The 25,855-nt window shown below is 41.2% G+C and overlaps 1 protein-coding gene across 2 annotated transcripts; it reads left to right on the top strand.

Moving 5' to 3' along the window:
• The first annotated feature begins 3,616 nt into the window (after nucleotides 1-3,616).
• Nucleotides 3,617-24,463, top strand: CRTAP (cartilage associated protein). 2 transcript variants are annotated; one of them, XM_053964835.1, is made up of 8 exons: nucleotides 3,617-4,161; nucleotides 7,617-7,766; nucleotides 8,365-8,536; nucleotides 11,003-11,131; nucleotides 12,067-12,212; nucleotides 14,210-14,293; nucleotides 16,053-16,094; nucleotides 17,289-17,738. In XM_053964835.1, the coding sequence occupies exons 1-8, from the start codon at nucleotides 3,724-3,726 to the stop codon at nucleotides 17,313-17,315; spliced, it is 1,188 nt and encodes a 395-aa protein (XP_053820810.1). In that variant the 5' UTR covers nucleotides 3,617-3,723; the 3' UTR covers nucleotides 17,316-17,738. The 2 variants fall into 2 exon arrangements, with proteins under 2 accessions (XP_053820810.1, XP_053820819.1); XM_053964844.1 differs by lacking the exons at nucleotides 16,053-16,094; nucleotides 17,289-17,738 and adding an exon at nucleotides 23,758-24,463 and having other exon boundaries at nucleotides 3,622-4,161.
• The last annotated feature ends 1,392 nt before the right edge of the window (nucleotides 24,464-25,855 follow it).

Here is a 25,855-nt window from a genome sequence, read left to right as displayed (position 1 = left end):
AATTACAATGCCTGGATTGTTTTCTCACTTCCAGGATGACTACAACAATGAGAGGAAGGAACACTTTTGTGAGAAGCCATCACCTGCAGGACAAGGAAGCATCTTTTGCCAAGACTTAAAGAAGAATTTTGGGGCTAACAGGACTTAAAGATGGAATAGGGAAATGAATGAGCTTTACTATCTGCTTTTGTCATAACGTATGGACATGTGCCACATTCCAGATGTCACCTGCCCTGTTTTTTTAACATTTGTTTTCTTTTTTCTACTTATTTATGCAATTGTGTTTTGAATAATGAATGTAAGAGGGTTTGGGTTGGTTATGTTTTATAATGTGTTTTTATAACGTTTTATAGTATGTTTTATTATATGGTTTACTTATAGTAAACCATATAATAAAGGTTTTATTAATTTTCATAATATGTTTTTTGTTAGTTAAACCCAAATTTGTTTGCTTCCTTCATGTCCCAAACGCAGCACTGATTTGGAAAAAACCCAGGCACTCACTTTATTCCCTTTGGAAAGAACCCAGCCCCTCACTCAGTGGGTGGGGAGTATGAAGGGGGATCCTTCTTCCACCAACCTGTGGGATTTTATCATTTATTCCTAAGAATTCTGAAACATAAGCTTGAAACTGCAAACCTTTCAAGCCTGGGGACTGACCCAGGTTTAACTTGTTGTTGCATGGAAACTCCTTTGCTTTCCAGTTCAAATGTAAACATTTCCTTCATTTTGCTATTTCAAATCCTTTTGCCATGGGGTTCCGTGGCGGTGAATGCCAGAGTGTTGCCTAATTTATTTTACCACCCTGTGCTGCTCCCTGTATTCCCTGTGGTGCTGCAGCCCCTGCTTCTGTAGCTCCCCTCACTCCTGGGAATCTGACTAGCAGCACATAGCACTCAAGTTTCAGGCCTCCAAAGATAAGCAGCAAGTTTTAGTCCAGTAAGACAGAATGAGTCAGCCCCAGACCCTACTGCACCATCCGTGGTCTCCTGCCTGCCTGCTTGTTTGAAATGAGATGACTTTCCCGGTTATTTGTTTTAATTAACTTTTTGATTAATTGTTTTAAAAACCATAAGTAGTGTGTTAGTCTTTAGCAGTGTAATTTTCCATTTTAGCCAGCATGTAGCTAAGTTTTTTTTTTTTTTTACTGACTGTTATTGCTAGAGTGTGATTATTAAATCTCCAAAAACTTTAAGTTATGATGAATTAACTCTGATAAGCTTGACTGAAAAAAGCCCTTGGGAATTAAAGACTGGACACTGGAATCCAGAATTTATAGCCCTCCAAGGACATGTGGAAGTAACCAGAAGATAAAGAAGAGACTAACAAAGGTGATTCAACATGTTCTGGAGACCCTCTGTCTAGGAAAAAGATAATAAGAAAACTAAAAGATACGGACTAATTAGCGTGAGAAGTGAGAAATGAATAAACAATAGAAGATAAAATAATAATTGATGCAAAAATTGTGTAATTTAGAATGAATAAATGTTAACTTCTTTGCTAAAAATGCATAAATAAGTGAAAAGTCTTGAAAGTCATGTGCATCTAAGTGGAGCACCGTGGCCTGGAATAAACTAATGCCTACTCCATAATACTACAAAAACAGTGTCAGAGAGTTTCATTTTTCTTGATGTTTTTGGCAACATACTGGCAAGTCTCTGGGAATCAGCTGGCAGCAAAACTCCAGAAACTGTCAGTGAGTAAGAGCAGGAGTGACTGTGGGAACAGGACAACAGGCATTCAGCAGGAATAGTGGCAAAGTGAGCAACATCCACATGCACACACAAAGCAGACTGTTGGACTCTTCCTCCTCCTGGGGGCTCCTGTGGTGTGTAAGCTCCCATCTGCATCTTTGTTACCCAATAAAGTTTAAAAGTGGGATTCAGAGTGTTTACAGCCATCTGGCAGGAAAAACAGGAGAATCATCCCTATTCCATGCAAAGACAAAATGCAGAGTCCAGGCTGGCAGTGGACTGACATACAAAAGGCTGGCAACAAGCCAAGGTTCAAAGCCTGGCTGGGGACACGTTGGTTCTCAGCCCTCCTGTGGAAAGGAATCAAATACCAGTGACCTTTGATGTCTGAGGTTCTAGGTTTCTCAGCCATTCAAGTGTGAAATAATAACTACTTAGATACAACATTTCCAGCACTTGTACCTGCAGGTGATTTTGGGCTCAGAAGGGTGGGCTCAGCTCAGTAATTCATGAGAGCCCCTGCTATAAGAGTAGCCACTGCAATGAAGAATTCTTGAGCAGTTCACCAGCCTCCATCCTGTGGCTGCCTCTGCTGAGAAATGTAGACAAACAGTCCAAATATTAAGTGTTTCTAAGAAATAATTTTCTTCATGATTGGTCATTTAGTTCACACACCTACATAAATACTGATACTCAGCCCAAGAAAGCAAAGGGATAGAGAACTATTCTTACTAGATCCAGAAAGCACAGGGCTAAAATGTCACCTAAAGGAAAGGTAAATACTGGAACTGTTAGGGGCTTGAGGGTATTTTTTGTTATTTTATGGGGTGTGGGGTTTTTGTTTTGTTTTTAATTTCCTGTGACTCCTCAGTTTAAAAATAAAAAAAGAGCAGACAAAGATTTGGGCCTTCACTATTTGTCTAGTTTTGAAGCCATTTTAAACGGCTCTACACAAGTTTTTTCCAAGCTGGAGGGTTCTCCAGCCCGAAGACTGCCACTGATCAGTGCGTGAGCCCACGAAGAGCAGTGGAGAGAGAGCAGCTGGTCCAACTCGGATTGTGAAATCTGGGAGGCTGCATATTGTCATAATGCAAATAACCTCTATGTATCAGACCGAAAGAACAATTCTAAAGAATTGTTTGATTATATTAGGAACTTTCAAGTTCTTTGGATCTACAGCCACAGCTTTTCCTGCTTACTAATGATAATTAGTTAATTAATGTAGCTGGACATCAGAAAATACCCCAAAGCACTACACAGAACCAGTGGAGGACTGTTGGCATTCTGTAACTCTATAGCTAACATTTGAAGTATACTTTTCTGGCAAGTACCCAAAAAAATGCAAAACCACTTCCGTTATAGATCTTCTACATTATTTTTCCTGAGGAAACCAAACATCGAACAGCAACAAGAGGCGGAAATAATACTTAAAATGCCTTCTAACACCATATCTAAAACTCCAGTTTCAAGGGAAATAATGTCCAGAATTCTAGGAGTATTCCAACAATGCACTTATTGCCCGTCATCACAATATGAATGTGTGAACCTATGTCACAGATTTTGTAGATAAACACACACCAAAAAACTTTTGAAGGGTACAAGAGATTTATTTAGAACATATATTTTCCAAACAAAACCCCTAAATTGTGGATGGCGAAAAAAGCAATTCTCATAGACACTAGGAAAACACATCAACGAAAAGTTTCCTTGTAGACACGACTGCAGCTGGCAGCAGCTCGGGCTCCAGCCGGGCGACAGCTCCAGACGGCGGCCAGAGGATCCGGCCCTCCGCTCGCCCCGCCCCGCCGCGGCCGCACTCCCTCCCTGGGGCCACCTCTCCCTCCACGCCCGGCCGCTTTTCCCTTCCCTCCTCCCGGCCCCGGGACCGCCTCTGCCTTGCCTTCGCCCCGGCCCGCCCGCTTTTCCCTTCCCTCCTCCCGGCCCTGGGCCACCTCTCCCGGCCCTGCGCCCCGCCAGCGGCAGCGACGTGGTGCTGTGCGGTGGTGGTGGCAGTGGCGGTGGCGCAGCCATGTGGGTGGCGGCGCTGGCGGCGCTGCTGGCGGTGGCGGGGGCGCAGTACGAGCGCTACAGCTTCCGCAGCTTCCCGCGGGACGAGCTGATGCCGCTGGAGTCGGCCTATCGCTACGGGCTGGACCAGTACAGCACCGAGAACTGGCCCGAGAGCGTCAGCTACCTGGAGGTCAGCATGCGGCTGTACCGCCTGCTGCGCGACAGCGAGGCGTTCTGCCACCGCAACTGCAGCACGGCCGGGCAGCCGCCCCCCGCGCCCGCCGGCGCGGCGCTGGAGGAGCTGCGCCTCCTGTCCGGGGTGCTGCGGCGGGCGCAGTGCCTGCGGCGCTGCAAGCAGGGGCTGCCCGCCTTCCGACAGGCGCAGCCCGGTCGCGAGCTGCTCGAGGAGTTCCAGCGCCGCGAGCCCTACAAGTACCTGCAGTTCGCCTACTTCAAGGTGAGCCCCCCCCGCGCCTCTCCTTGATCCCTCCTCCTTTCTCCTCCCATCTCTGTGCCCTGCCTCTGCTCCCCCCGCCTCTGTCGGAGGCTCTCCTCAAAGTCTCGCCTGGTGTGGTGCCACCCTCCAGGCACGCCAAGCGCGCCTGTCAGTGTCCTGGTGGAAGGGGAGAGCATGATGTGTCCCAGGACAGACTCGACAGACTCCAAATGCCTCCTGCGCCCAATGCTAGAAAAACCTCCTGTCCTGCCGACCTCTCACCTGGCTCTCGGAGCAGGTTACTCTGGGCCACAACGTCATTCCCCATCACCTCCTCCACACCAGTTCTCATCTGCCTCACCTCCATTTCTTCCCTGCCCCATGGTCAGTCCTTGCCCCCATAGGCTGCCAACCCTACACTTAGTAATTCTCTCATTGACAAACCTTTCTGTTGTTTCCTCCCACTCCTGTAACCCACAGTGGGATTAGCATGTGCCTTGTTTTCCCCCCTGCTTACCCACATACCATCCAGCTCATTCTTCACCCGTGTTTTACAACTCATCCAGCACGTCCCCTAGAATGAGCCCTTCCAGTTCTTCCTAGCCCTTCTAGTTCTTCTGGCCACTGGATGCTGCCTCTGTGTCCAGTAGCTGTGTCATTCCTGCCCCTGTCATCTTTCCATCTGCCTTACTTTCTAACCTTCTCTGGAACCTTTTTCAGACTCTTCATGTCACAGCTCTGCTATTGCAAACGATCTCCACTACTTCTTCTCCTTCAGCGTGTCCACCTTCTTCACTTGCTCGTTTCTGGTCCAGTTCTTTCAAGTGCAGGAGCCCCCAGCCTGTGACTTGCAGATAGCCTCATGCCTGGAAAACTCCAGTTTCATTAAAGCTGCAAGAAGAAACAAAGCAAAAATTGGCTGCTGAAGTAGGACACTATAATGCTAGCCCTGGAATGGTATTTACCTTTTGCTCTTGGGTCAGCCAAGACTGGGGACATGCTCCTCTCCTATTCATCCTGTTTTTCTAGCTTTTCATTCTTTTGTCCAGGGTCTAAATGACTATTTTCTCTCTTCTCATCTTCATCTTCTGTTCTCTATATCAAAGTCCATCCCTCCTGCCATCCTCTCAGATACTGCAATTATTTCCATTTGAAATAAACAAGGCCTCTCTGTGGGGAGGAAACAAGCTGAGCTCTTTGGTTAGATTGTTTCCTCTTTCAGGGATTCACTCCCAACATATCCCAGTATACATTACATAGGGTTGTATGCTTGTGCATTATTTTGAGATTGCCTCTTGAAAACACATGTTCTCTAAACTGTTGCTGTGCCCTGTTTTTAGGAGTTCTGTTTCCTCAGCAGTTTTTCCAAGCACTAACAGGGAAATGTGTTCTCATAAAACCAGAAGAGCATCCGCATGCACAGTATCACACTGGTGTCTAATGCCTTCCCTAAGACCAAACAAAAGAACTTAACTTGATATAATAAAGCCTCTCTGCCTTTTCTTTTAACTGAGAGGGCAGGAATTCCTCGAATTCTCAAAGCCATATATGGATACCAAAATCACATCACCACAAATGTTTCCTCTTAATTTAACTATTAATCCCCCCCTTGTGGCACGTACAAAGTTTGCACTGTACAGATAACTCCAAATATAATTTCTTCTTAGCATTTTGAATACAGTCAAGTAACTGCCAGGTGTGAGAAGGAAACTGGAGGAATCCCTCCTCCTCCCTTTTAACTCTTTTTTTCAATCACATTTGCATTGAGTTTGAGCAGCGTAGTTTGGTGGTTTTGCCTTTAGTGTCTGTTGTTTATATTGTGTTTCATTCTGCATTTGCAGTCCAGTTCTGAGCCCTTATCTCTCTCGGCGAGTTCTAAATGGGCCTTCTAGATCTACAAACTGCTGCATCCAACGGACTTTTTCCTGGCTGGTGGTTTCTGTGAAAGGAATGTCCTTTCGCCCACCCCTCCACCACCCCCCAACAGCATTTATAGTAGAGGAAGAAGCTGGAGGGAAATGCTTTATGTAATTTTTTAGAGTCACCATGTGTGTATTCAGGTGGGCTACAAAGAGAAATTTGCCACGTTGTAAGATTCTGGGAGTAGCTGTTCCTGCGCTGCTGCTTGCTCCTCTGGAGGGAGCTTTCTCAGAGCCACTGAGTTAACTTAGGAGTGTGTTTCTACAAAACTTTTTTTATTTTTTTTTTCTACGAGGTGAAAATTGAAACCAAGAGTGAATCATGGACCTAAGTAAAAATGAGACTTGTCAGCCTACCAAAGAAGCAGGTTTACAGCTACAGCACAGAAAAAAACAGGCATTTGACGAAAGTGCAGTTGAGATTTTTCCCTTTGCATTTAGCACGGTCGGGGCGGATTGGAAACACATAGTTTTGGGACAGCCAGGAAGGGCAGCTGGCAGAGCTCCTGTGCTGGGACACTCCTAACGGCGCAGCAGCAGTGGGTGTGTTGAAGTTTTGCTCCTGTGCAGCCATCTCTCAGGTTCCTTTCCAAAATGAAAGGGCACCTTTTGTGGGTGCAAGCAGAGGGGTGCGTGTGCACACTGTGATTCTTGTCTGTGGTTTCAAACATGTGCTGCCAGAAGCTATTTCACATGTGAGGTGGAGCTCTGTATTGCCTGTACATCAATACACTGAACAGCCTAGAAAAAGGGTTTTAACAGTCAACAAATATCCCAGACTTTTGCTTTCTCTCTCACTCTTCCTAAATATGTGCATATATACGATATGATTTATGAAAATATGCATGTGTGTGTATATATATGTAAAATTTTAAGAAATCGTAAATGGCATGCACACAGAAGTACATATGTGTTTGGTACATGCAGTTGTAAATGAGAAATACACAAATGAGATATATTTAACAAAGTATATCTAACAGGGATTAAAGTTAGTTTAAAAATGGGCACAGAAAGTTGCTTTAGGACACAGTTTTTGACCAAGTCTTTGCAGTATGTTCTAACTTTGTAATGCCACCAGGAAGAGATATTATTGTGCTGCTAGGCAAATAAATAAGTGACATAAACACATACAAACAGTGAAGACTCCTGACTACTATCCATAGGTTAGCATCAGTACTTGCTGTGGGATTAATCCCTCCCAGGAGCCCTGGTATTTTGCCTTGTCACTCTATTAGCAGGGCAGGGGCAAGGGATAAAACCTAATCTTTTAGATTCACAACAATCATCTATGCTATCTGCAAGAATGAGAGACTTCTAAAGTTAAAGGAAATTATTCACAGTGATGCATCTAGGAGTAAAACTGAGAAGAATTACATCAGTTTTATTGTACCATTGTATCTGCTGAGACTGTGCTCTCAGTAGAAGTAAATTTGTGAATATAGAGAATGCAGGAAAAATCATTGGGAAAACTGGGAACCTTTGAACTGTTTTGTTTTGGTTTAATTTTTTCTCCAGTTAATCTTTTTTTAAGACCTTCTTTTCCCTATCCCTGTTTAGGCTAATAATCTTCCAAAAGCTATTGCAGCAGCTCACACATTTCTTCTGAAGCATCCAGATGATGAAATGATGCAAAGAAATATGGCCTACTATAAGAGCATACCTGATGCTGAGGAGCATATTAAAGACTTGGAGACAAAGCCTTATGAGGTACGCTTTTTATTCAGGAGAGTCTGCTCTTTTGGAACTGTTCCATTACTCTTCCTATTGGGTGAAATTTAGGGATCCCATTTGCTTATGTGTTCTCAGTTCTTAATCTCCCTCTTTTTATCCTCTCAGTCATCTTTGTTCTGCCTTCTTGATGCATTCAGTAATTCTCACCTCTCCTGCACTTCATTGTTCCATAAATGAGTCACAGCAAATCAGAGAGTGGTGTACCTGAAAGCTGCTACACTGCTGGAGCTAAGCAGGTGCCTAGTTATCCAAATTCATGAGTGCTGTAGTGGCACAGCTGAAAATAGCTCAGACATTTGGCTTTAAGATGCCATTGAAAATCTCTGTCACAGCCTGCGCTTTAGATTCACACCATTGCTTCTCTCCAGCAGGCTTTTCTTTTGATTGGAAATGGAATTACATACTCTGCTCTCTAGGAAATACCTGTTAAAATCCATTAGTCTCCTGTATTTGTTCTCACATCATCTGGAGAGCAGCTCATACAGAAATGTGGAGACATCATTTACTGTATTTGAGTTTACACAACACTTCTCATGGGTCAGTTACTGCTGATTCATTCCTGCCAATTTTTCAGAATCTCTTTGTCAGGGCTGTGAGAGCGTACAATGGTGACAATTGGCGGACATCCATCTCAGATATGGAACTGGCTCTTCCTGATTTCTTCAAAGCCTACGATGACTGCATAGCAGCTTGTGAAGGCTCCCGAGAGATCACAGATTTTAAAGACTTCTATCTTTCCATTGCAGGTGAGTGGTTACAAAACATGAAGGAAAGATGTCCCCAAAGTGCATTTCAGTTTATTCATAGGATTGGTTACCCAAATCCTGTTCCTCAGTTTAGGCCAATAGGAGTTTATTAGATTCACGGAAAACTGTTTGAATTCTGGTGTACATTTTTGCTCTCATCAGTAACATAAATGAGGTCTATCAGGAAATCAGAACAGAGGTCTTGCATTAACATGGAAGTTCTATGTCAGAGTAACATAGATGTGTAAATAACAACTGCTCCATCTGGGTAGCAGTGGTCATCCAGCCAGGTCTCTTGACCATCATTTCAGTATCAGTTTGGCCACCTTTGAGGCTCAGTGGTTAGTTAGTCTGCTTTTGAAATCAGCTTTGTGGTGTGTGTAGGTCCTCCTTGGACCTACAAGGTGCCTCCTTGTGGCATCTCCTTTCTCATAAGTATGACAAGGTTCTGTTGGCTATTTTTAATCTTTCCTACATTAGAATTTTACTAGTAGGTAACATCTATATTTTGTGTGTATAGCAAAAAAAAAAAAAAAATCCATTGCTTTGCAAAGGAAAAGGGACATCAACTTTTTTTATTGCTGACAAAATGGCACATGCACATTTCCTATGCTTTTTGGCAGCGAAAGAAACAAGTAATTTCTCCAGTGCTCTGACAGCTCAGTGATGTTGGCAGTATTTTTGTGGAGACTATCTGCATGTTTTCTCAATAAACTTAGAAATTCTCTTGTGCTTTTTATGTATTAAGTTGCCCTAAGAAAAAACATTCCAACTTTTTGTCCTAAAGCCATAATATGTCTTGGCGAGGGGAAGCTTTTGTGAAGTATGTTTACACATGTGCAACTTCAGTTTTTCATGGTGTGCAGCTGGTATCCACCAGTACAGCTGACATGGAATAGCTATTGCAGGCTATTCCTCAAGCCTTGACTTGCTCTTGGGCAAAACATATAGGTGTCTAGGATAGCAGATACAGAGTGAAGCACAAGTCACAGGAAGTAAAGCAAGAAACACAGACTTTCTTTCCTAGTGGGTCAGAGCTCTGACATCAGGACAATCCCCAAGCCACTTTGAAGAGTAGTGTCTATGCTCACTTGTGGTTGACACTGTCACCCTCTCTCTTCCTCCTTGGAAGGGAAGGACAATTCCCAGCAGTAGTGATGGGAAGGAAAGGCAAGAGTTACTGCATGATGTCACCATCGCCATGTTCATGCATTTCAAGTATTTCACTCTTGAGATAAGAACACTCAAATTTATTTGCACTGCCTGGGCTGAATCATGCTCCTGTTCCAGGGAGAAATATTCTGCCTCCAAGGGTCTGCAGGAAGCAGATGTAGCAGTAAGTGTTAACCAAAAGTATTTGGGTCTTGCACTAGGTATGTATTTATCACTGAGCAGTGAGTTGTGTTAGGAAGCCCTCATTGCATGGGATTACTTCACTGGGGGACTCGCATCTCTGGCTTTAACTGCTGGCTGGAATTGAACACTACTGTGTCTGGAGATTCCACTGCTCTTGTAAAAGATGGGTCTGGGAATTTCATTTGGCCAGTTGTTTTTAGTTAGTTTCAGCAGTTATATTTAGTTAACCTCAGCATTCTTCATGTTAGGAGTTGTCAGGGATGAGAAGTGTTCTTTGTCTTGGTCAGAAATTTGCTGCACAAGCTTAGCTAACTTGCTTTCAGCTGCCAAATGTGGCTAACGGGGAAACTAAGAATTTTAAATATTTCCTTTCCGTGTTGTTGGTGAATGTGATATATCCAGAAAATGCTTGAAACTTTTTTCTGGAAGGTTTTATTGAAATGTATTTTCTTGAAGATAAAATCACCTATAGTCCTATATTGCATTATATATAGCAATTTTTAGACTGGGTAAGCTTGTGAACTTACATGTTCCTGGCTGAAAGTTTTTCTGTGGTGAGCAGCATACTCTCCTCTTTCTTCTCTCAAAACATCCAAACTCTGGGCCCATAACACAGCCATCTCTGGCTGTTTATTTTGCAATCACCTGCTGTATCTGTCTGTGACACAGTTGTACTCAGCAGCATGGGGACCTTATTTGTGCAGTAATGTAATGAAATTGCCAAGGTTTGCAAAATTTAGAAAAGGAAAGAAAGCACTGTGAAGTTTACAGCTAGGACATAATGCAGTACTGTGTAATACTCTATAAAACCCACCAACCACATGCTGCCTGTAGGTGTCAGTGAAACCTAAATGCTCAGTTCTCTGGAATTCCAACTCTGATGCCTTAAAAGTCAGCCACACAGATTTTTACAGAAGGGCCTAGCACCAACACTTGATTCATGCTTCAGATGGAGTTGTAGATTCTCAGTACTTCCAAGCAGCAAGATCCAGATACACAGGACCCAGGAGAGCATTATAAGGCCAAATTTTAATGGGTGACTAATGGGAGTGATTATAACAAGTCACTCTGTGCTACCCATATCCTCTGTTGCTGTTTTCTTCCTTCCAGATCATTATGTTGAAGTCCTTGCATGCAAAGTGCAGTGTGAGAGCAATCTGACACCCATTATAGGAGGCTTTGTCGTTGAAAAATTTGTGGCCACCATGTACCATTACTTGCAGTTTGCATATTATAAATGTAAGTAGTAATTTTTTGTGCTTAAATAACACTGATGTTGGATGATGTGGGACAGATTCCATTCATAATCTTTTCCCTCTAATTTTATGCTTTAGAATGTAAGTAGCGGCCTCCAGAATCTGCATTTTAAGCTGTTCTGGGACCGAAAATCTAAGTTTCCTGGTGTCCTTTGCACCCTGTTATCACTGCAGTTAACAGACATGAGACAGAATTTTTTCCACAGACAAACATACAGAGTATTTAATATTATTTGCTTTTTCCTAGTGATTCTTATCGTCATGTTAGAATGGGGCTAAATGGATTTTGAAGAAAGAGGAGGCCACTTAACAGAAAGTGTAGTGTTTGGTACTCAATGATGACATATTTGATAGGTAAATTAATCAGTGAAAGTTGTGGTTTTTTTGAGGAGCTGCTTGCATTGTGAAGAACACATGTAGCCCTTACAGCTGTTCCTGCAGGCTCCAGTATCAAAGGGAAGACACATGAGCTATGTAGCATCGAGCCATTAATGACTCTTGCTTGTGTTGTTTGACTACACACTTTACACCTTGACTCTTCCCTCTTTATCAATCCTAGTACAGAGAAGTAGGGAGGGGTTTAATCTATTTGTGTTTGTTTTTCAAATGCATGCCCCAGTGCATATCACCAAGCTTTGGGCTGATACTGGGATGCCTGGGAGGAACATTTGGTTAGGATTTTCATAGAAAACCATCAGAGGTTGATGATGATGTTGATTTTTGAATCATGGCCTTATGTGTTTCAGAACAAAAATAGCATATAGTTTTGGGGGAGCAATTTTTTTTTCTTCTATGCAGCTGATGAGGAAGTAGAGCATGGGCTGTGTTTCCATTTGAGTTTTCCAGAGCTTAGATAATAGCAGGAATTTGTTCATTTACCTTACCTGGATTTTTTTGGTGTGTGTGTTTATTAATTAGTGAATGACATGAAGAATGCAGCTTCTTGTGCTGCCAGTTACCTTCTGTTTGACGAGAAAGATGAAGTAATGAAACAGAACATGGTCTATTACCAGTACCACAAAGACAAATGGGGACTTAAAGAGGAGGATTTTCAGCCCAGATCGGTAGGTAAATTACCTAAAATGCCTTCTAGACACATTCAAATATTTCTCTGAAACTCAGTGGGAAAATGTGAGATATTTTCTGGTTCTGGGGTTTAACATGTCCTCCTTTATTAAAATCATATAGAAAGTTGTACACAGAGATGTAGTGTGTCATGTAAACAGTGAATGCCATTATAACTCTTCCCTTTTTGTTGAAATATGCTACGTTAACATATAATATATGATGAGAAGTAAACTCATATTGGTACTTCTCTGACACGTAGGCATATTTATATCTTTATGTACCTTTATAAATAAAGCAGCTGGCCCCTGAAATCTTTGATGATGAAATCTCTGAGTGACATTCAGGCTTTTGTGAATCATTATTTGCCAAAACATAGTTGCCCACTCGCTTGTTATTTCAGGTTCTGTGGGCATTGGAATGTGTCTGAATATGGTAACTCCAGCTAAACTGACTTTCCACTTACTCCATTTAGAACACAGTTGGGTGGATGAGGATGGAAAAAGGCCCAGGACTGTATTGCATCTAATTATTTAAATTAAAATGCTTGCTGTAAAGAAGACACCAGTCCATCCAGCAACAGTTGTCATCTGGCTTTGGAAACCTATTTTAAAAATGGGTTTCCATGCTGTTCTTAAATTTCCATGTCCAGGGAAATTTTACAGCCTGCACTGTGACATCAAATTAGATTTTCCAATGTTTCTTGTTACCAGGATTTAAGTCATGCAGCTAAATTGTGACACTCACTGACTGCTTAGGCATGTCATATGGGCTGTACGACTAGTTAGTCATTAGCAATACATGTTCCACAAATTAAATTTAGTGCCTTCTAGTCATGCCTCTTAGAGCACACATTTTATTGGCACAGTGGGAGCTCAGGCCTGCCCTGCAGGGCCAACTGAGACAAAAAGCAGCAAAAATGCATTTGGTTCTTTCAGGCAGCAGCAGCAAGTCTGAGCTCACAAGGGAGGGGGCTGCTCCTTTGTCACTGCTTTTGGGAACAGAATAGTGCTTTATAACCATATTGGAGACAATGTTTGGTGGTGATGGGAGTGAGGGCTAGCAACAGTATGAAACTGCAAACCATAGACACATTCGGCATACGAGTGCAGAGATGTCAGAACAAGGGCCCTACACATGCACTCTGAATGTTTCATTGATAACTTCTGGAGCTGGGGACTGCAGATAATTTGATTTTAAAATACAAAATATTAAATGCACACAGCTGTATTTTCTTGTACTTTGATCTGTGTAGCTATAAACAGAAGTTGCTGTCCTAATCACTTGCCTTGAAAACCATAATGCCTCTGGTTTATTTTCAAAAAATGGTAATGGGGTGATAGCAACATTTGGCTCTGGCACTAACCTTTAGATGTTCTTGGGAAAGAGGGAGTCTCCTTTGGGGAGTTTTCTTCCCCAAAAGGTGTTAAACAGAATAATCAAAGTAGATGGCAGTTGGTACTCACAAATGTGAGAGTATGAGACTGAGCTACCCTGTCCTGTCCAGACACACAGCAGGGAAGTGAGGAGAGACAGGTGAGTGACCTTGCAGAGTTTCCCTAGACCAGGCTGGGCTGGTGAGTCATTATCATGCAAAACAGCTCAATGTGTCTCTTTCCCAGAACTGCCTGCTGCCATGTGCCAGCACAGGGAGACAGAGGCTTTCTCCTGTCCAAAGCCCACTGGAATGCAGGCACGGGCTGCTGCTCAGCCCTGGCCGTCTCATTCCCTATTCTCAGGCTCGCCAGTGCTTTGAAACATGAGAAGGAGGAGAGTGCTTTGTTCTTGCAGTGAGGGAGCCTGTGCTTAGGAAGATCCACAGAAGAGTTTGGAATACTCTGTTTGCTGTTTTCTTTCTCAAACACTGTGACCCCTGCCTGGGATCTACCTTTACTAAGTCTGGGTGTGACTTCACTGGGATAGTTTCAGGAGGCATGTGATGACACTTACCTGTCTTGCTATCCTAAAGTAATGGAAATTTGGGGTTTTTTGATAGGAGGCAGTTCGATACCACAACATTACCACACTCCAGCTGGAAATGTATGAATTCGCGAAGGAACATCTGATGGATGATGATGAGGTGAGTTTTCTAGAAATGAAATCAGGGTCAAAAAAGCAGCAATCACGTTTAAAGTGAAGATGATATGTAGCTGTAATTCCAGGATTTCACTAATATGGAAAAATCTTCTTGTAACCACGACCAATTTATAATAAATTTTTGTTTGGTAAGTGGAATATAAGAACAAACCCAAAGAACATCATGTACCATTTTAAAAACATGGACAGAATTAACACAAAGGTAAATACATAATACACTGAGCCCACAGAAAAGAAAGGAAACCCAGTTTTTGAGTTGTAACACCAGGGGGCAGAGAAATGGTGCATATATATTTAAACCAAATGTTTTTCTGGGTTTGGTGTTTTGTGGGAGCCAGGAGGGGGTGTGGATTTCTTTTTTTTTTTTTTTAAGTGTTATTTAAATTAGACTTAAAGGTCCTTATGGTTTTGTCCAGAAGTAACCACCTAAATTGTAGTTTTTGTCCAAAGGAAATCTTGTTATCTGTTATTTTTTTCTGCTCAGTGGCATTTTGGTCACCCATTAATGCTTTTTAGATGGTTGGAATTCATGGTCAAATAACATATAATGGCTACTATTTACACTGGAAAATATGTAAGAGGGATTTTTGTATTTTGGTGCAAGAAAAGTAGTTTAATTGTTGAAAGGGCATTTCCTTCCGCAGCTGAAATTAAAGTATAATTTATGGGAGGTTTTGGATTGCCTTTTGCTTTGCTTTTTGCTAGAGGTTTAGAAAAATCTTCAAATGATGAAATGTTGTTGGCATTGACAAAGCAAGAGCTGTGCTCAGTTATGACATGAGGCAAGGGTATCTGTAATGAGCACTGCCGAGGTCTTTTCTAGTTAGAAAAGACGAAGATGGTTTATGTTAAAAATGAAAACACCTTTGCAATTTTTGTTATCCAACACATAGGGAGAGAGAATATTTTACAGCAGAGAAGTAATGTCTGTGCCGCCTTCAGTATTCTTGTGATCTGAAAACGACTCTATGTAAAATTCCATTGCAAGGTTACCAAACTACAGGAAGACTTTCCATTGTGATAAAACCCCCTGAAAGACAGTTTAATAAGCTTGCTTTAAGGTTAAGCTTAGATCAGGACTAGTCTGTATGGATTTTCATCAAGGTGTGAAATACTTGAGCACTTTTTATATTCCCTTGTTGGTTTGTGCTTTGTCCATGATGTTTTCTTACGTTAGGCATCAACTTAATTTGTACTTTTTTCTTTCTTTCCTATCTGCTGCTTCAAAACACAGGGATGAGTGTTTAAGGAGGGGGTGAATAAGTCCTTTTTGAGGGTTTTCCCCATATGTTGGTAGAAGAAGGGGTTATAGAACAATCTTCAGCCTCCATCGCTGTGTGTAGAATAAACAAGCATTCAGTTGCTGGCGTTCATTCCTGTAGCTCCTTTCACCAGGGCAATAACAAATGACCTTGCAGACTGCAGGAGGGTGGTGCAGTGTAAACCTCAGTTAAACCTTTGGGCTGACAAGGAAGTCACATTACACTGGATTATATGTTTGGATTAAACAACCAAAATTACTGGGCCTGCTTATGCTGCAGATATCCCTACCTCATACTCTCTTTGTTTAGGAAAGTTACCATTCTTCTTCTCAGGGGAAAAGCTGAAGGGCTTCTGTGCCCTCCCTTCCTACGGCCCAAAAACCTGTGGGGGATGGAGGCTGTCCATGCCTCTGGCTTGGCTCTGGCTTTTGGTAGTGAACTCATAAATCCCTGGCTACCAGAACTTGTCTTTGTCTGCAGGAGACTTCCAGGGAGTACAGACAGAGCAGGAATAGCACAAAGGTAAAACCACTACCTTGCAGTTTCTCTGCTCTATGGGCAGGACCTGGTAGTATTAGTAGAATTTTTATTTTGTTTAATATTTCTCCTGGCACAGATAGAAAAGTTTGTTCCATAGGAATGTTGAAAACTGATGAAAACCCCAGATAAGGCATTACAGTAAAAACTTTATTAAAAATTGTTAAGGATGGAGGCAAGCTCTCTTCTAAGAGCACTCTGTTTATTTAAACCATGTGCTCCTTGGGCCATAGGCCATACTTTTTGTGAGTTTCTGTAGTCCATGTTTGCTGTTTGTGAAGTTTCTTGTGGGCCAGTAAGATAGCCCGCAAGATAATCTGTAGAAAAAAAATAATTCTTTTTCCCTTGACGGAAGCAAAAGTATTAATGTGGCAAGAGGATCACTTCCTATGTGAGTGTCATTATTTTCAAGTGGAGAATCTCATTTTATCCAGACTTCTCAGTGCTCCTGTATCCCAAATCATCCATGTGTCTTTCTAAATCCCCTCAGCAAAGTGAGGGAAAACATTTGGCTTCTACAGGAATACATAGCAGTGATTGCAGAGGCTGGAACAGGCAGTAATGATTTTTGCATATGTTACTATAAGAAATACTGTCCTGCTTGTGTTACTCTATTAATGTTTTTCCACAAGGAAATGAAAAACTCTTAATTCAAACATCTAACACAGTAGAGGTGACAGAATATTAGTGCCCGTTAGCTACAAATTATTTTTAAGAAAAAGTAATTATTCTTAAATATCCTTGCAGTTTTCCACAGGGAAGTTAAAAGAACATTACAGTGTTGTCATCTTGGTTGGCCATGGATAGACAAGTTTCTTGATTTCTGTTCAGATGTGTAATGTATCAAGGCTATTATGGATACAGCTCCTGGTACTGCACAGATTTAAGTGGCAAACTGAAATGCTGTTAAGAGCCAGACACTCAGCTAGTGTAGATGTAACTCCAACTCCGCACTAATTGTATGAGACATATTTTTGGCCCATAAAATCAGTGTCCTTATGGAATTTTTTGGGGGGAGAGATAACTACTTAGCTGTTCTAAATTACATAAGAACCACAAGTATTTGGCAGGGATGAGCCTACAATATGATTTTTCTTTCAGTACTTAATCAGTAGGTGAAAAGCTGTTGGCAGCTTCGACTCACTTTTTTTGGACCTCTTTCTTTTTATTTGTATATAGTGTATGTTCCACTTGTGTAGTGGCTGAAATTAAAATGCTCTGTTTCATCACATCCATGTAATGCAAAGAAGAATAAGTACTGAACTAATGTGACTGGTGGAAAGAGGACATATGCAACACCATCAAAACACAAGGGCTCCAGTGGAGTACTGATAGCAAATAGTAATCTGAGTTCAGCCTATTTTTCTGTTTGGGAATTGCTAACAGTATACTTTGAGCTTTATTAACTCACTCCTTGCATATGTTCAAATGATTTACACAAGTGTGCTTGTAACAGCAAGCTGTAAATGCAGACCTGTAAACCCTGCCCTGCCTGTGACTTCAGACCAGCACAGCTCCAACAGCACTGCTGCCCTGAGAAGAGCTGGTGGCAGCTTTTTCAGAGAGAGAGTTGCCAGCTAATGGGCATTGTTATGGTCCCTGTTCATCACACACTTTTTAAAAGAAAAAATAAGATGAGGTTGTTTTTTGTTTGTTTGTTTTTTCCCCATCATCATTTTCTGGTGGAGATTCTTCTCATATGGCTGGGTCTTTCTGCTTTCTCCTCTTGCTTCTGTACTGCTGCATGTGTGTCTTGGTCAAAGGTGTTCCTGCTCCCCTTTAAGCCATCATGCATGGGAACCTGCCTGACTGGTTGGGCTTAAATGCCAGGATGGCCCCAAGTTGCAGGTACTGGCATTAGGAGGAACTTCTACTGCCCAGATTCTCTTACAATTCAGCATGCAACATAAAGCAGGCAAGAGAGCATAAGTAGAGCTCAGAAACAAGGCTGCTGGAAGGCTTCTGCTTTCAGTGCAATTGGAGCAATGTTGAAGTCCCTCTGAAATTGGATTGACTCAGGTTTTATAGGTCTTATAAATAAGTTAAAAGGAAAGCACATTTACTGGTTTACTGTAAAATACTACTGTAATAACTGCAGTGTAGTGTAGTCTCCCATAATATATGGGAAAAAACAGTTAAAGGTTCAGAATATATCATTGAAATGAAATGGAAAACTATTTGAGAAAGTAGTTAATATTCATGTAAAAAACAGCTAAGCTCTCTTAATATTGAAGAAAAAAAGCCCTATAAGCATGTGGCAGTTGGTCACACTGTGGACTGAGTATCTGAAAAAGAAATAAATTAAGGGTCAAATAATTTTTCTGCACAAAGAATTGAGGGGTTTTCTTATTTTTTCCCCAGCTAGAATGTGAAGAATGTCCAGTATGGCCTGTACAGCTCATGGAAGTTCTGGCAGGTCTTTGAGGTGGTTACAGTTAACTCTTAGATTTTAACTGAAGCTTAGATCAAGAAACTTTCTTTTGGTCGAAGGCTTAATAAACTTTTCGGGCTGAGCCACTCATTGACACGTGCCTTACTGTTACCCTGAAATAATGTTTTCCCTCTCCAAAACATTACTGGCCAGTGGGCTTTGTGGTGTGTATGTGCAGGCTCTGTCAGGTTCATGGAGCAAATGCCCTCCACAGTCATCCATATCAAACCTTTGCCTTCACTCTTGCAATGTGATTATTTGTTCTTGAACAAAATCTGCTGGTTTTCATAGCCTAATCATTGTGACTACTCCCATTACTTACTAGGGCAGTTACAGGACAATAATTAATTACAGGGCTGCTAGCTCCTCACTTAGAAGCCACTCTTCTCACTACCATAACCTAATCACCTACACCCAGTACATGAGGGAATCAAATCTGTTGCTCTCACTGTTGAACAAGTTTCCAATCACTGAGATCTTTGAACTTTAGCAAAATTTGAATTTTTGCTCTGAAGGACAACCGAGGGACATTTTGTGAGATAAATATTTTTCTTCTAGGTCATAGATTATAAGGAAACAAAGATCTAGCCAATTCTTCAAGCTCTGTGTGTTGTCTCTTAAGGCTGTTAATTGGATGAGTTAGAATAAAAGCTGTTTCCTATTCATTCACTGATAATTACACATAAAAGCTTGTCCATAATAATAATTTTCTGTGGATCTTAATTCATTCTAGAACATTGTCTTTTATTATCTTCTCTGTTGCTTCTGTGAATAATGAGATATTCCACTACAGTACATACAGAATCCCTATAGGAGAGGCCATCAGCAGATCTGCATTGGAAAGTATGAGCTATTACAAGAAAGCTAATTGTGTCCCATAACTTTTCCTGTCCACACTGAGAAAGGGCAGAAGAGATTATAGGTGGAGGCAAGGACCCATGAATGATTAATGCTTGCATTTGCAGAAGGCAATCGTTGCAAGCAGTGGCAAAGTGTCTGGGTCTCTCAGTGGGCAGTGCAACTGCTGCTTGCTACTGTTTTTAAATGATGCTGTTGAAAGAAAGTTGGTGCTGGACCATCAGCCTCAAGTGTGCCATAACAGAGCCAGCTACTTGTAGCTCCTCCTCTTTGCTGTTTTATTTTAATAGTTGGCTAGGAGTCTCCAAAGTACAGTTGTTTTTCTAAAAAAGCTGTGCTTTGTGAATGTGAATGTGACATTTAATGTTGCATGAGGAAGGGCCTGGCCCAATGTATATCATGGTCTTGGACACTCAGTACACTGATATTGTAAAATGCAGGTGAACCCAGTGAGAAGAAATGGTGATGTCCAACTCCAGCTCAGAAGGCTGAATCATTTCTTTATTATAACTATGCTATAATACATTAATATACTATATAGAGGAAGATACTAAAACTACCTACCTACTTTTATAACTACCATATCTAACTAACAACTTGTGACCCTGTTTGTGAGAGTCCAGACACAGGTGGATCTGATTGGCCATCAGGCTCAAACAATCCTCACCAGAATCCAATCAAGCAATCACCCCAGGTAAACAATTCTCCAAACACATTTCACATAGGAAAAACAAGGAGCAGAAATAGAAATAGTTTTCTCTTTCTTTCTCTCTGTGCACCTCTATGAAAAATCCTGAGAGAGAGAGAGAGAGAGAGAGAGAGAATTGTTTTACCACACACTGAGGTACTAAGTGAGGAGTTTTGCAGTCTTCTCCTTTTTAGGTCTTTTTTTTTTTCCAGTGCTCTTGCTTTTCATATGACGGTGCCCCAGTCTTACTTGTGTGGGTTAGCTTATTCAGAATTGACCAAGAACTCTGTTTTAAGATTATTTTTTATTAAAATCCACCTACTCACATATCCTTGGTAAAATCTTCTTGAATTAATTACTGTGGCACACAACTTGTTCTTTCTGTCTATGCCTCTATTTCATTGTTAATCTACACCAAGAGTGCTCACTTTGCATATCCAACAGATAATTAGAGGTTCCAGTTGGACAGATCAGGTTCTCTGATTCCTCCTGCCACTCACACTAGTCTGGGAACATTACCCTTTTTCTGCTCGGTATCACATCTCTCGTATTTCAGGCTATACCTGTTCCATCTTTTCCCATATATCCTTGGTCTGTCAGTCCCGCTTTCCACTGACCATCCCTGGACTGGGAGAGAGAAGAGGTTGGAAGCACAGGGAGGGAGGTTGTGGGGTACCACAGAGCTGCTCAACCCGTACCTGGCCAACCTGGAGGACATGACTGTGGACTGAGGGCCGGGCAGGGAGGAAATGCTTCCCTGCAGCTGAGCAAGCAGCCCACGTGTGTGTACTTCCCACTTGTTGGCTGCCTATCACTCCTGTACTGGTCTGGCAGCAAACCCTTCTCTTCCTGAACTAGCCAGACTTCACCTCCTGACATCCTTACCTAGCAGCCAGACATCTGCATCACCCTTTGGGCCATGGATTGCTCACCACGATTGGCATCAGCACTGGGCTGGAGCGGTGTGTTTGTGTTACCTGCCTTGGAGCTGGTGGCCGGTGTGCCCTCGGTTAGCTGGCAGCAGAAAGAATTATGGGTTTGCAGCCAACTTTGCATGGAAAATTGGATGTTCTTCCTGTAAAGGGAGGGAGGAGCCAAAGAGCACAGCAGGTGAGAGGAGGGACTCTGTCTCACTGAGGGAGTAAATTGTATCAAAGACTCATTTCAGCCTCCAGGTCTGCAGGCATAGATCAGCACAAAGTTACTGGATATCAGCAGACAGAAGGCTTCTTTCCCTGGAACAAACACCTGTGGAATATGTACTGAGTTCAGCCATGCTAGATGTCTGGTGCAGTGTGAAGTGAGTGCTAATGGGACAAGGACAGTGCTGGCCTGGTCACAACTGCCTGTGTGACAATGTGATCATCTCCTCTGAGGCAGAGTTTTCACCTTTTCATTGGGCTGCCAACCCCTCTAGTGACAACTTGCAAATGTTTCACATTTTGATTGTGAAGGCACAGGCAAAAATATTTTAACTGGGGTTTTGTCTTTAATCTGGAGATTTTGCCTTTTCTGAAATAACCAATGTCCAGGCAATTACTCAGTTGGATTGCAACATATTTTATGTATATTGTTTCAGCAACTGTTTTTATATTTTTGCCATATTTCAACCTCTCTTATTCCTTGGTACATCTAATTAGACCACAATAGCTTCTGCAATGTTTTCCTTTAGATCTCGGTTTCAGACACTAGAGATTTCAGATTTCAGGTTTGTTTAGGGTTTTTTTCCCTAATATTGTTGCATTTAAATATGCTTTTTCATTTCTTACATGTTTCTGGATTTGAAAACATACCAGAAATAAAAACCTTGAATTTTGTCTGTATGTTGTGTGTCTTCTGTCTTAGTGATGTGTGACAATAATATGTTGGATAATTCAAAGCACAACAAATTGCCATCCTTCAGGACTTGCTAAAATAATTTCAGTTTCAAAATCTTGGTGGTCTTTTGAGATGGAACTGTGAAGCAGAGAATAAGAACAGCAGTTATTTCAGCCATCTTTCCTCCTGCTTTTATTTTTGTTTGCTTAGTTTCATTATTTCTCTCCTGACTAGTCCTACTTCCTAAAAGTGTGTTGTTAATACTTTTTAATCACAATATCCCTAATACCATTATTGAATTCCAAAAAAACCCAAAAAAATTCTCCATTTCCTCATATTGTTTTCATTGGCAGAGTTTTAATGCCCTTTTCTCACCAGAACAGAAAATGGTAACATTTTGACTCTCAGAATGTGTCTAGAAGATGCTGTCTTTTGAAGAAATGCTTATTTAGACAAAAATGCCCTAAAAATGTAATTGGGATTGTAAACATCAATTGAGCAGACTCAGAAGTCCAATACAGTTCACAGACTTGGAATGGGTGGTGAAGTAAAGAAGGGAAATGAGCATCCAAACAAGGATAACTTGCTTTCAACATAACTGGTATAAGTTCTCATTAATTTAAATATGAGAATGAGTACAAGCTGATCAGGTTTTCCAGCAGAAAATGACAATTTATTTTGGAAAAAAACCTAAAAAAAAAAAAAAAAACCAAACCAAAACCTTTTTGGAAAGTAGTTTTCTGTCAAGAAAGAAGGGACAGAAAGGTTTAAAGAAAACAGAGTTAAATTAAGAGTTTATTAGAACATTGTAGTTACTAGAGTGAAAGGTTGGAAATGTAGCATTGAGCATCTGCATCTCTCTAAGTTGTATCCAAAACTGAAGATGGGCACAGGTATTCCCACAGGGTCTCAGGCAGTGTTTCTGAACTGTGCATGGAAAGCAAACCAGAAAATACTGGTGTTTCTGAGGGTGCCAGCAGACGGGCTGTTACAGGCAGTTTTGAGTAGTAGGAGATGCTGCTGCAGTTGCTGTTGACCACCTGCTTTTCACCACTTGAAGGTGTTACCTTGTGCTTGAAGTGATCACAGAAGGTTCTAGCTCAGTTACTGTAGTAACTGAGTACTCAGGCTGGAATGCAGGAAGACATTTTACTAAGGTATAGGACATAGAACTATGTTAGGAGTAGTTTAAATAAAGTTGTGTTGCTACATTGTGTTGGTGCCCTGTGTTAGCAGAGTGGAGCTTGTAAATTTTCTGGTCTGAATCTAAACCCAGTGTATTTGTTTCCAGTATGGAAAACATTCTAGTATCTCTGGTTCTTCACATTTTTGCTGCATTGAAGCATGGCGTGTGAAGATCTGTGGTTGAAAATGGAGAAGGTGTGTTTTGAAGGGTGTGACAGGGGACATAAACAGTTAGAGCAGACATACAAAGTCAAAGTTAATGGTTCTACGAAACACTTTGGCTTTGAATTTTGAAGCTTTCTAAATTTTTTTTTTAATGTTTTATGTCATTCTAACAACTTCTTAATTTAACAGGTGCTTTAAACTTTTATTCCTCTCTAAGTTTGAGGATTTCATTGTCTGTTTAAGTATCTGTAAAAGTATGAGAGAATTTACTGTGACGTGTATAACTTTTCCTCCTTTTAAGGTCTATGTCGCTGCAAGTCTTGTGCTATGCCAGTATGGGCCATTTACCTGCAGTTTATAGATTTGTTGCACTAGTGTCTGCATGGAGGGTATTAAAAATATTTGCACATGTATTATTACAGTTTATTTTTTTATTAAAATAGCAGAAATTTCCCACCAATTTTTGGGGTTAATTTATTTCTGTTAAATTTAATAATTTCTAGGGTGAAGTTGTGGAATTCCTTGATGAGCTGTTAGAAGTGGAGGAAAAGAAGGAATCCTGATGAGTGAAACCACCACGAAGTATTTTACAGAAGTGAAGACTCACCATTGCTCCTTACTATTATTTTTGGTCACCTGTAGTTCCAGTTAGATATACCTCAAAGGTGCTTCTTTAAGCTGCACCTTTTGTCCCAAGATCCACTCCTGAAAGGTCACTTCCAATGCTGCATTGACTCTTCTGTGAGCATGGCTTTTCACCGTGCAGAACTGGTGTACATGAGCTTCCCGCTTGAGCTTTCTTTCCCTTACACAAACACAACAAAACAGAGTATTTCTGTTTCCTGGGATAACACTAAGGTTCCTCATTTCGGTTCTGTTCTACTAAGTTGTAGCAGTACAGCTAAATTCTCAAGAACTTTTGTCAGATTATGAACTGTGAAAGACATAACAGTTCCTCTCTCTGAGCTATGAATTGTATTATTTATATATGTCTTTTTATGTGATGGTGAATAAAGTGATAATGAATCCCAGTGCACCTGAAAGATATTAAGGTACATTTAAATAGCTGAAATAAGGTGTTTAACAAAGCACAACTAATGATCTTGTAAGCATTGCTTAAAGAATTCTGAAAGCAGTGTTGATCTTTCTTAAAAGCTAAATTAAATTCCACTATGTGAAACTGAGAATAAAAATAATTTTTTCTTCCTACCAGTTTTTAGTCTTTCTGTTGAAATAGCCTGTGGTCCCTGTTGAGGTGGGGCCCGTCTTGTATGAAATACTGATGATTGATGAATTTAGTATTCTCTTCTGTAAAAGAATAGTTTGTGTGTTTTTTTCAGCCTGGTGGGACTATCTGCATAGTTTTCATCCAAAGGTAAGTGCAGGTGGATACTGAGGTGATTTTCAGTAGAATAATGAAAAATATTTACATGTGAATTTCTGTCCTTTTTGTTAACTGTACAGAAGAGTCCAATACAAAAGTATTGGTACATACCAAAAAATGGTGTGATAGAGAAGAGTAATGAATTAGTGCCTAAGTCTACTGAAGACCAAAAATCCCCTTGAACTCAGAGAAGGATACAGGATTTCATCCTGTGCTTTCCTCTTTTGTTTTCAAGGATCAAGCCCTGCAAGTGGTTTCATCCTGCTTGCATCAAGAGATGAACCTTCAGTGCAAATGAGCATCCAGATGAGCATTCACCTCCTATGATGGAACTGTAATTCAGCTGAATGGAAGTGAATTACAAGCCCTTAATCAGCTTTGAGTTTTTAAAAAGGCAAAGCATGATCTACATTAGCTTGCCAAGTTGTTGCTGCTATAGTTTATATAAGCTGTAGTAGTCCACACTATTGAGTGTTTATAGGGAATAAGGAGAATGCATAGGATGAGGTTTCAATGTCCTTCAGCACATGACAGCAATGAAACATTTGAATTTGAGTGTGAAAGGTGTTTGGAAGATCAGATTGGCTTTTTTAACTGTTTTAATATAAATAACAACTAATCCACTGAAGTTGATGGGCAGACTGTTTTAATCTCAAAATGAAAATCCATCCAGAGCCTTTTAACTTTAGGAGATTTGCCCAGCTTAGCTTGTGGTAAGGAAACCAAAATCTGGCTTGCTGTGTGCCTTGAACTGACAGAGGGTTGTATGTATCATATTTCCTCATGGTTTTATTCTACACAATATTAGCACTCCACTCATTGTAATTTTATGTAAGAAATGAAATTTGCTTTTAAAAGTTCTTTACAAGCAGTTGAGTGTAAACCATCACTTCACCTCATGAAATACATATATCCTACTGGGGTAGCTTCTCCAATTTACCCTTAGTTTTCTCTTGTTGGAGGTCTGTGTATGCTCAAAGGAGAGGTTCCTGCTCCGGAGTCCCCTTTTGTCATTCTGCCTTCCAGCCTGATAGACAAGTCCAGATTTTGTCCTCAGGAGCTCAGTCAGTGATGATGGGAGACCTCATTGCAGTCTACAACTTCCTTTTGAGGAGAAGAGGAGGGACAGGCACTGATCTCTATGGTGACCAGTGACAGGACCCAAGGGAATGGCCTGAAGTTGTGTCAGGAAAGATTAAGGTTGGATATTAGAAAAA

The sequence above is a fragment of the Vidua chalybeata genome, chromosome 1 (genome assembly GCF_026979565.1).
Source record: "Vidua chalybeata isolate OUT-0048 chromosome 1, bVidCha1 merged haplotype, whole genome shotgun sequence".
NCBI lineage: Eukaryota > Metazoa > Chordata > Aves > Passeriformes > Viduidae > Vidua > Vidua chalybeata.
The sequence above is the reverse complement of the archived record's forward strand: the minus strand, read 5'-3'. Positions and strand labels throughout refer to the sequence as shown.

What these genes read in the sequence shown, in the direction of transcription:
- CRTAP (XM_053964835.1), top strand. Translation starts at nt 3,724, where the DNA reads ATGTGGGTGGCGGCGCTGGCGGCGCTGCTGGCGGTGGCGGGGGCGCAG. An exon ending in AGGATTTTCAGCCCAGATCG is followed by an intron (nt 12,213 to 14,209) that starts GTAGGTAAATTA and finishes GTTTTTTGATAG; the next exon opens with GAGGCAGTTCGATACCACAA. An exon ending in ATCTGATGGATGATGATGAG is followed by an intron (nt 14,294 to 16,052) that starts GTGAGTTTTCTA and finishes CTTTGTCTGCAG; the next exon opens with GAGACTTCCAGGGAGTACAG.